The 9,752-nt window shown below is 36.8% G+C and overlaps 1 protein-coding gene across 1 annotated transcript; it reads right to left on the bottom strand.

Moving 5' to 3' along the window:
- Nucleotides 1-6,785: 6,785 nt before the first annotated feature.
- Nucleotides 6,786-9,432, bottom strand: LOC136180393 (G-protein coupled receptor 4-like). Its single transcript, XM_065959765.1, has 3 exons — nt 9,163-9,432; nt 8,291-8,475; nt 6,786-8,181 (listed from the first exon to the last, which is right to left on the bottom strand). The coding sequence occupies exons 1-3, from the start codon at nt 9,346-9,348 to the stop codon at nt 7,638-7,640; spliced, it is 915 nt and encodes a 304-aa protein (XP_065815837.1). The 5' UTR covers nt 9,349-9,432; the 3' UTR covers nt 6,786-7,637.
- Nucleotides 9,433-9,752: the final 320 nt, after the last annotated feature.

Here is a 9,752-nt window from a genome sequence, read left to right as displayed (position 1 = left end):
GTAACGCCCTGTTCAACTGCCTCCGTGCCCGAGATACCATACTCCATACCAACCAAAACGGCCTCTGAGATCTGCAGGATTAGGCCTCCTAGCAGTTCCACAGTCCAGACTAAGTTCAAAGGGTGATCGCACATTTACTGTACTGGCTCCTCAGCTTTGGAACAGTCTTCCTGTTGATGTTAGATCTGCCAACACTGCCTCTGTTTTTAAATCCAGACTGACAACACATTTTTACACACATTTACATAACTCATTTTATCTGTTTTATTTATTACAGCTCTGTTGTGCAATCATATAATTAAGCTTTTGTCATGTTTTTATAATTGTTTTTATTATCTTTCTTTGTCTTTTAATGTTTTGTGTTTTTGTGGTAACTGCTTTTAACTTCCTTCATTGATTGTCTTGTGTATGTTGTCTATGGGAAGCACTTTGTGCCTCTGGCTTGAAAAGTGCTATATAAGTACAATTATTATTATTATGATCTACCATTGTTCGAAGTGCAGTCCTTTAATACCACCTCCTCTGTACACCACAGGATGGCGCCTGTAACAAACAACCCCACTAAGTAAACAGCCCTCCCACATTTAGATAATACCTTATTTTCCGCACTATAAGGCGCACCGGATTATAAGGCGCACCTTCAATGAATGGCCTATTTTAGAACTGTTTTCATATATAGGGCGCACCGGATTATAAGGCGCATAGAATAGAACGTGTTTACAACTGAACAAGGCTGGGAGATATTGTGAATATATAAATATAAATACGTATAAAACGTAGTGCATTCACAATAACTCAACGTTGTTCAAACGTTAATGTGCATATTCACAATATCTCCCAGCCTTGTTCAGCTGTAAACACGTAAAAGAAACACAGTCTGATACCGCTAATTCAAACGTTAGTGCATAACTCAACATTGTTCAGTTACGTATAACACGTAAAGCTCACTTTTTCAGTTCATTCCCCGTCCACGAATCCCTCGAATTCTTCTTCTTCAGTGTCCGAATTGAACAGTTGGGCGAGTACGGCATCCAACATGCCCGGCTCCCTCTCGTCATTATCCGAGTCAGTGTCGCTGAGCGCCGTGTACCAATTGATCCATATATAAGGCGCTCCGGATTATAAGGCACACTGTCGTTTTTTGAGAAAATTAAAGGCTTTTAAGTGCGCCTTATAGTGCGGAAAATACGGCACTCTGAATTACACAAGTTATCATCTCAAAAACTCTGAATCTAGCGAGCATGCCATTGTGGCCCATAGCTGTTAAAAAAGCGTGTGAGCTAGGCAGACTTCTATATCTCCCATTTCTAAGTTGAACCTAAGATATGTTTTATTAACTAGAGTCATGAACAATGTTTCCATAACAATATAATCTTATAAAATGGGAGTGACTTTTTGAGGTATTAGACTACAGGAGCTACCTCAGGGATTAAATGATACTATGTTAAAAACGTTATATTTTGATTGCAAAAGGTAGTAAAACTTAATGTTAAGGTCACTGTTATGACCTTATTATGTCTAGGGGAACTAAAGGAGTAACATAATACATTTGTGAAATAAAAAATAACAGGGAAAAATACTGCCAAAGCTTTTAAAGTAAAGACTTCTATACAATAATGATAATCTATGTAAAAAAAAAACATTCCACACAGACTTAATAAAATAAAATAGTTTCCAAAAATAACAAGAAAATGTACTTACATAAGTGAAGCTAAGAAAAGAAAAAAACACCTAACTGGAACTAAAAGACTCAAGAGTAGAGGAATAATTTTTTTCTTTAGCACGAGGCCATGGCAGAAGCAAGATAAAGCCCTTTTTGTGGGTGCTTGTGTGTCAGACTGTTCAGGCCTCCAAGTTGTTTATACAACCTGACATCTTGTTGGGCATTAACCGATACACAGAGTAACTTCAGTAACACAATTTGAGAAAGTGCAGAAAGTTCTGATGAAAAATATAAAATACAAGTTTTTTTAAAATATTTTTCAGTAAAGGTACCGGAACATTCTTGTAGTTGTGCTCCTCCTGTTTAATGTCCCGTTGGGGGATGAAGAGGCTCATATGTCTGATAAAACAAACAAGTGAAGCCTCATGTATTAGTTTATCAAAGTTTTCCTTCCACTTCTTTTTTATTGATTGCAACAACATTTTGATAATTTCATTATTTCTTGTCATACTTCTGTGCACTTATGCAACTTGTGTGCAAGGGAGGCATCAGATGTATGATTTGTTTTGGGTTTGTTTTTTGGCGGACCGTGTATTAGTGAACACATTGTAAAGACACACAAAACTCTTTTTCATATCTCCACTGTCATCATTTCCTGGAAAACTATGAAAATCAGGTCATAATAGTTTTGCATTTAGTCAGCACAGTAGCAGATAAACATTCATTTTTGAGACAATTTGCATTTTTAGAAATTAACCTTTCAAAGACATCGCAGTGACCACAATGACACGCTAGTACCCTTCGGTATGTCTAATGTTTTACAAGATTCAAGATTCCAAAAACGTCATTGTCTATCACGTAGAGATATAAAATTTTATATGGATAGAGGCTCAAACGTCATAAAAACATTCACACCCATAAGACTCATAACATAAAATCATACCAAAAGTTCCATAAATAAATAGGCTTTCTTTGTCTCTGTTTACAGTCATGGGGGAAATGACATGCAAGACAGTTTCCTGATAATACACCTGCTTTTAATAATGTGGGGAGATAGTCATGCACACATGCAAAGTTTATCAGAAAGTCAGATTTAATCAGAAGGACTGAGGCATGTATACTCTTTCAATGAACCCTCCATACAGCTTCAATATCAATCCAGATTAAGGTGTTTTAATTTATTTTTTTAATGTTGTATTCAATATTCCATAACCCACTTGTTTTATTTTGTTGCTATGCAATTTGTTTAATTGAGCTTAAGTGTGATCTATTTGTATGTTTCATTTAATGCCCCTTCAGATGTGTGTTAGAATACAGGTGTTAACACTTTACTGTTGTTCATCATTTCTGCACAAATCAATAAGTATTTGAACCATCCATCATTTCTGTTCTGAGTCATGCCTTCAGTTACCCTCCTAAGTAGTTCCAGTGTTGCAAACTCACACCTGCTCACTGCATAAAAATGAAAATTTGCTCTTAATAATTTCCAAATGTGTTCGGGGTCAAACCTGGTCCTCTCATTTAAAACTACATTTGTATTTGTAAAGGGACAAACTCAGAGATGGCTCCCGCTGTGGGATATCTCCAAAGCAACACATCAACAATACCATGATATCACATCAATACACTACAACATTATCAAACAGAGTTCATGAAACTTCAGTTGTTTATGTGTGATGAAGACATGATTTGAGCCATGATTTCATCTTAGAATTAAATTCAGTAAAGCTACAGCACTCTCTGATTTTGGGAAGTTATACCTCTGAATGATGTTACAGTAGTGGTAAGTTGTTGGCTGTTTGTCCAGTGCCTTGAGTATTTTCTTGTACACAGGGGAATAATAGAGGGACATTTACAAGATTTTATTACATAGCTGTGTAAAATTGCAATAGGCCAAAGAAAGAACTGGCTTAGTCTTCCTAATTATCCAGCATTGGAGGTCCTCAAATGCTGCACTCCTGGTGTAAAAAAAAAACAGAGGTGACAGTAAAGTCAATTTCTTCATTTAAGTCTCTTCTTAAATCACACTTTTAGAGTCTAGCCTTCCTGTGATCTTCTAGTCTATTTTATTCAGAAATATTTATTATAGTTATAGTGGAGGAACCCCTCCAGGGTGAGACAAGACCTAGTCACACTGTTGAGGTTCCATTCCACTGTAACAACCTTATCAATATACTTTATGTCTTACTGTCACATTCATTATATCTTATAGCATCTCCTTCTATCCCATTTTCAAGCCCAGCACAGTTCCTGCAGATGGTTCTTCATCATGAGTCTGGTTTTGCCCAAGATGTCTGCCTCTTAAAAGGACGTTTTTCCTTGCCACTGTAACTTTGCTAAATGTTGCTAAGTGCTGTGCACATGACGCACTAATGTTGTGTCTTTGTAGATAATATCACAATGAGAGTGGTCTTTTAGCTGCTTTTTGTAAAGCGTCTTCTTGAGATAACATTTCTTATGAATTGGTGCTATACAAATAAAGATTGATAGCACTAATGTCAAACTGATTCAACTAAAGTGTCATGACTTGGCTCATATCCCTCCCGTCCAAATATTTTATGAGGGTCTGGGTAACTTTCAAACTATCTGTCGTTTAAATTTGCTCGCTCAAACGTACAGTATTTACTGGGAGGGAACCACAAATAGACTGTAATGCACGTCGTCAGTAATCAGTTCATCACAACACAGTCACACAAAACCCCTTTATGTTTCAGCTGTCATCACTTCAGGGCAGAAATGTTATCATCAGGTTATTTATTCTCAAATATTTGTTTGTTGCACAATGACATCCTTTTGTTTTCTCGCTTCAATTACAAAGGAGGAGGTCGAGAGGGGGTGTAACTTACTAGGCTGTGCCATACACCTACAGGGCTCTATTGTCCTCCTTTCACTTTGAATATTCATTTGTATTCCTGTCTTATGTTGAATTAAAATTGATTTAAATTTCAAATTGTATCAGATAATATCATTATTAACCTTTAAAGCTGCATGACTACAGCTTCAACTTCAACATCAGACATCCTATAATACGGTGGCAAGTAATGGCACTCAGAAGAGGCCTGATATTCTCTGTTTGTAGGGTTAAAAAAAGCAATGCTTTTGGATTTTGATCCCTCTATTTCCCATGGGGCTACATACCTTTGTTCTTTCAACTGCACTGTTTTAACAATGTTGCGCAATAAAGGGAAAAATTCATTCATGTTTTGGTTTCTTTCTGCAACATAAATTGCTATGTAAAGCATTTGAGAATAAGTATGAGGTAATAAAGTATGCCAAATAAATGTTGTTTGTTTTTCATGTGCAGATATAACACTGATAATAACTTGTATTATTTGGGGACTGTGTGTCTATTTCTCTGATAGCGATAACAGAAGTACCCAAAAATTAAAGACATTTTAGTCGCAGCTACTCATCTCCAAACAGCTTTACCAGTAAGCTTGTCCGTCACAGCTGTATGACGCACATGCCATCTTCAAGAGGTTTAAAGCATGTTTTACATGTTTCTAACACTAAATTATTTCACTCAAAGTGAACTCTCTGCAGCTCATCCACATTGCATATTGTTAGTGTATGAAGCAACAACCAGCCCCATGTTGAGGTGCCTTTGATGCAGTAGCGGCTTTGTGTGCTTATTTACAGTTCTCTGTATGTATGATCTGCTGAGGTTCCAAACCACTGTGACATCATATGGACTTTACTTATATGAAAGTCATAGAAAATGTTTTCCATTTGTTATGGAACAGCAAAAATAAGCAGCATGACATTTTTCATCTTTTAGGGGAAAAAATGTCTGAAATACCTTTTGTTTTACATGTGTGTAAGACGTTGTTGCTCCTTGTGGTGGTAATGGTAAGCCAAACAAATTTGAGAAACAGTAGAAATAATCCAAAATGGTTAATAGATTTGAGCAATTGCTATTTTCTAACAGTAATTATGACGAGAAATATTGAACAACACATCTTAATTTGTCTTTTTATAGCTTGAGCATTGGGTTCATATTACCTTGTGACTTCTGGTCATTTATGAATCACACCCCAACGCCAGTGTTTGGTGTTGAGATTTAAACTGGATAAGCTAACTCTGTAATTTACTCGATTAAACTCTTATTGAAAACTTGAGACTCTGCATGCCAGAGACGATAAATAAAGCCCTGTGCCCTTCTTTTCATATTCTATATACAAAGGCAATGTTGTGCACCAAGCATTTTTAGTGGGACATTGCCCCAATGAACAAATTATATCAAACAGTGTTACCCATAGACAATACCTGGGCAGGTATTTTTTCACTTTCTTAACAAAATTGACTACCTGAAATTACTAAAGTGCAGATTTGAGCTGGATTGGTATCATCAGAGGACCTCTGTATTTGTTGAAATATTAATAATAATTTGCCCTGGAATTTATACAGTATAACAGACATGCACAATTTGCACAAGGTTAAAAAAAATAAAATCTCTGCGTTTTCTCAAATTATCAAGGTCCACAGGCTATACCAATCATGTGAGAACTAGGCTGATTTCCGCTTAAATCTTTTTTTGTTGTGACTGAATTGGTAAACTGGCAAAAAATACAAATTGTCTTTAATTGAGAAAGTAACTGTTGAATGTTTTATGCCTTAACATGTATGTGCTTTATTGTTTGCTGTAGAATAATGCAATAATAACAGATTCATTCAGTAGTATTGTGTATGAAACATGCCCTGTGTAAATATATGAAAGGTGTTTGTTCTGCCCTCAGAGTTTGCCCTCTCGCCGTCAACAATAGGGCATGGAGTGAGAAAGCCCAAGACACCCAAGCCCTTCCAGAGAGGAGGCGTGTTCAGACAAACCTCACTTACATTTAAAGGTACAGACAAAGAAACAGTCTGCTCTGAGCAGGGCTGAAATAGAGGTGTTTATAGACATGATCAAATACAGGTTTAGAGAGGATTTATAACAAGAAACTTTACAGGCATGTTTTTGGGGAGCTCTGAAAATTATTTAAACTTGTTGGAAGGGAGTATGATATGTGACCTTTAATGAGAAACAGCAACCCAAATTTCAGATTTTTTCAACCAGTAAAATTTATTGAATGACGCATACTTCATAGATTTTTTGACAAAGGATTTATTTTTCCAGCACACATTTGCAATCCACTTAAAACAGCTCCGCGACCCACTCTTGGGTCACGACCTACCAGTTTAGAACCACATATCTAAAGCTTACCTTCCACATACAGTAAATACCAAATACAACACTTATATTGAATAAAAATAGAACATTGTTTGTGCATTTAACAAAACAACAAATTAGCTAAACGAACCCAGCTTGGGACAGGCATATATTGGTAATCACTATAGTAAATGACTAAAATGGAAATAATGAGACAAAAAAAAAGAAAGAAGCCCAAAGACTTGTTAGGATGCTCTCACTGTGCCCATTATGAAGTCAAAATGAACTTTAAGTAAACAGACACGCATATGTAATGAGCTCACTAAATTAATATATGTCTTGCTTTTGTGTTTAAATGTTAATAATGATATACTTTATAGTTAAACCAACCACAAACACACATTATATTAAAATGATTAAAATGATTAAAAATATCAAAACATTTTCAACCAGCCAGTATTCCCACAGCAAAACCAAAGAAATGCAAATAAGCAACAAAATTAACAATAATGATGAAACTGTGTACGCCTGCCAGCCAACCCAATGATCTTCCTTTAAACTTAACAAAGTATATGAGTAAAGGGCTTTATTTGTTCAAAAACAAATGGTCTGTGGACATAATCCATATCTTTTCAATTTAACTGGATTAGGACAGCAGTTTTGTAAAATACAACCTTATTTTCTGTGTGTATGTTTTATTGATAATCATACAAACTGATAAAAGTGTGTCTTTATTTCTTTATGCCACATTCTGTGTTCTCAGCTATCTCCGTCCCCCTGCTTTCTCTACATCTATGTCAATGACTGTTTGCATACTGTCATCATTCACACTGTAATGTTGATATCATTGCCCCCCATTTTGCAGCAACCCAAGGAGGTCAAAAGTTTGTCTATGGCCCCTTTGCTCATGAAAACACACAGGACTAGGTGTGCAAGTGGACTGAAGCGAATAAACAAAATAGACAGATTTCTGACACCTGAACAATCCTGAAAGACAAAAGCCTTGTAGCTTAAAATGTTGGCATTTCTGTCACTGTCTGCCATTAACCAAACAAGGCTGGGCAGGAACAGCAGCATGTAAATAAGCAGCAGCAGGACCAAAATTCCCACAGTTTGTCGCTTTTCATTTGAAGGGACTGAGATGGATGCAGAGAGGGCTTTGAGGGTCCCACCCAGGAAGAATATGAGCAGCGGGAAGGGAAGGATAAAGAAAAGGTCAAAGATGAATATAGTCACATGAAAATCAACCCTGAAAGCAAAGGGGAGCAGGAAGACCAGAGGAAGGGCCCAGACCACGACACAGACCACCCCAGACATCTTGATGGAATGCATGAAGCAGTGCTTCAGTGGGTAGGCAATGACCATGTACCTGTGACACAAGTTGAAAATATAGTCTTTGATGAGCTTCAAAATAATAAGGCAATATACTTTTCAGACACAGAAGTAGCTACATAGATCTTATACAGACAACTAGGTACCTTTCCAAGGAGAGACACACCATGAAGCCAACACTGGCCATCAGAGAATAGATGTAAGCATAGATCAAACTGAATTCATGCACGTAGAAATACCATCTTGCTTTAGTGATAATGCAGCAGAGCTGAAAGATGTCAGCAATGAGCAGGTTGATGACGTAGATTGGAGCAACGTGATTATTTTGTACCTGCAAATGACACAAATGACACAGGGGCCAATCAAAAGAGGAACATTTCGAGCAGCTTTTGCATCTGGAAGAGAATGGATCCTTGCCCTCTTGCTGCTATTAGCTAATGGACACACACAAGCTACTTGGCAGCAACACTTTTAGTTGGTGCCATTTAAGTGGTAACAAAAAAAAAAGATTAAAGAAAATAATGTTGTGAACAAATAATCGTGTTTAGTATAAAAAGAGAAAAGAAGATATTTGTAGAAACTATGACTTACACCTAATAAGTATGAGGTTATTTCTTTCTGGGCCATTTTCTTAGCTGAACAGAGAGGAACTGTCAGGAGGAGAGAATGGGGCATGACACGCAGCAAAGGGCCAAGGTTGGATTCAAACCCACAGCTGCTGCAACGAGGCATATATAGTGTCTGTATATGGGGATCGCAACATAACCAACAGGACATCCGATGTCCCTGTACTCTTTCATTTTTGTTCATTTAATGCGTCTGTATCAGTATCGCAATATTGAACAATTTTATTCCGCCAACTTGCAGCAGTCAGCGGCACGTGTGGATACCATGACGGCGTGAGCCATGCAGCCAACACACGGCCAGTGTAAAGCGAGCCTTAGGGTCCTTCAACTTAAAGAGATGATATCAGTTAAAAAAGTCGCTCCAACATTCTGACATGTCATAAAGTACTTACCAGAGTGAAAAGGGCATAGATGGCTATGAGGGTCAGAGGAAGGTCGATACAAATGATTATGCGTGTTATCCAATAAATGATCCTATAAATGATTACTTTGATAACATAATCATTATAATCAACATAATCATAATCACTCTGAACATAGCTTCCATCCAGCGTAGTGTTGCTTATGATATCTGCCATTCTTCTTTGTGAAACCTGTAGTTTGAAAGATCAGGATATAGACAGTTTAACATTGTTTATTGATATCAACTCAAGGTACCCAAACCTCACCAGACTGTGACTTTTCTTGTTAGGTTTTTGCACCAAACTACTTATTATATATTTCAGGAATAATCATGGCTTAGCTAAAAGGATAAGTCAATGTGGACTGTTTGTTTCACACCAGAAATGAGAGCCTAAGTGTCCTAGATGAAAGACAAAAGCCTACTGCCATAAATGTAAATAAAACCAACACCACATTATAATGTCATGCTGACTAATTCACTTCCAAAGGTAACATGACTTTGACATTTGCCCTTAGACAATATGAATAATAAGTTTAATTTGTTTCCATGTACACATATCAAAACATAATCATTTATGGG

The sequence above is a fragment of the Labrus bergylta genome, chromosome 10, assembly GCF_963930695.1.
Source record: "Labrus bergylta chromosome 10, fLabBer1.1, whole genome shotgun sequence".
Taxonomy (NCBI): domain Eukaryota; kingdom Metazoa; phylum Chordata; class Actinopteri; order Labriformes; family Labridae; genus Labrus; species Labrus bergylta.
Note: the sequence above shows the minus strand (reverse complement) of the source record. Positions and strands in the feature narration are given on the sequence as shown.

Coding starts and splice junctions, on each gene's coding strand:
- LOC136180393 (XM_065959765.1), bottom strand. CDS start 9,348: ATGGCAGATATCATAAGCAACACTACGCTGGATGGAAGCTATGTTCAG. Junction 8,476..9,162: donor TCTATGCCCTTTTCACTCTG/GTAAGTACTTTA, acceptor TGTCATTTGCAG/GTACAAAATAATCACGTTGC. Junction 8,182..8,290: donor GTGTGTCTCTCCTTGGAAAG/GTACCTAGTTGT, acceptor CTTGTGTCACAG/GTACATGGTCATTGCCTACC.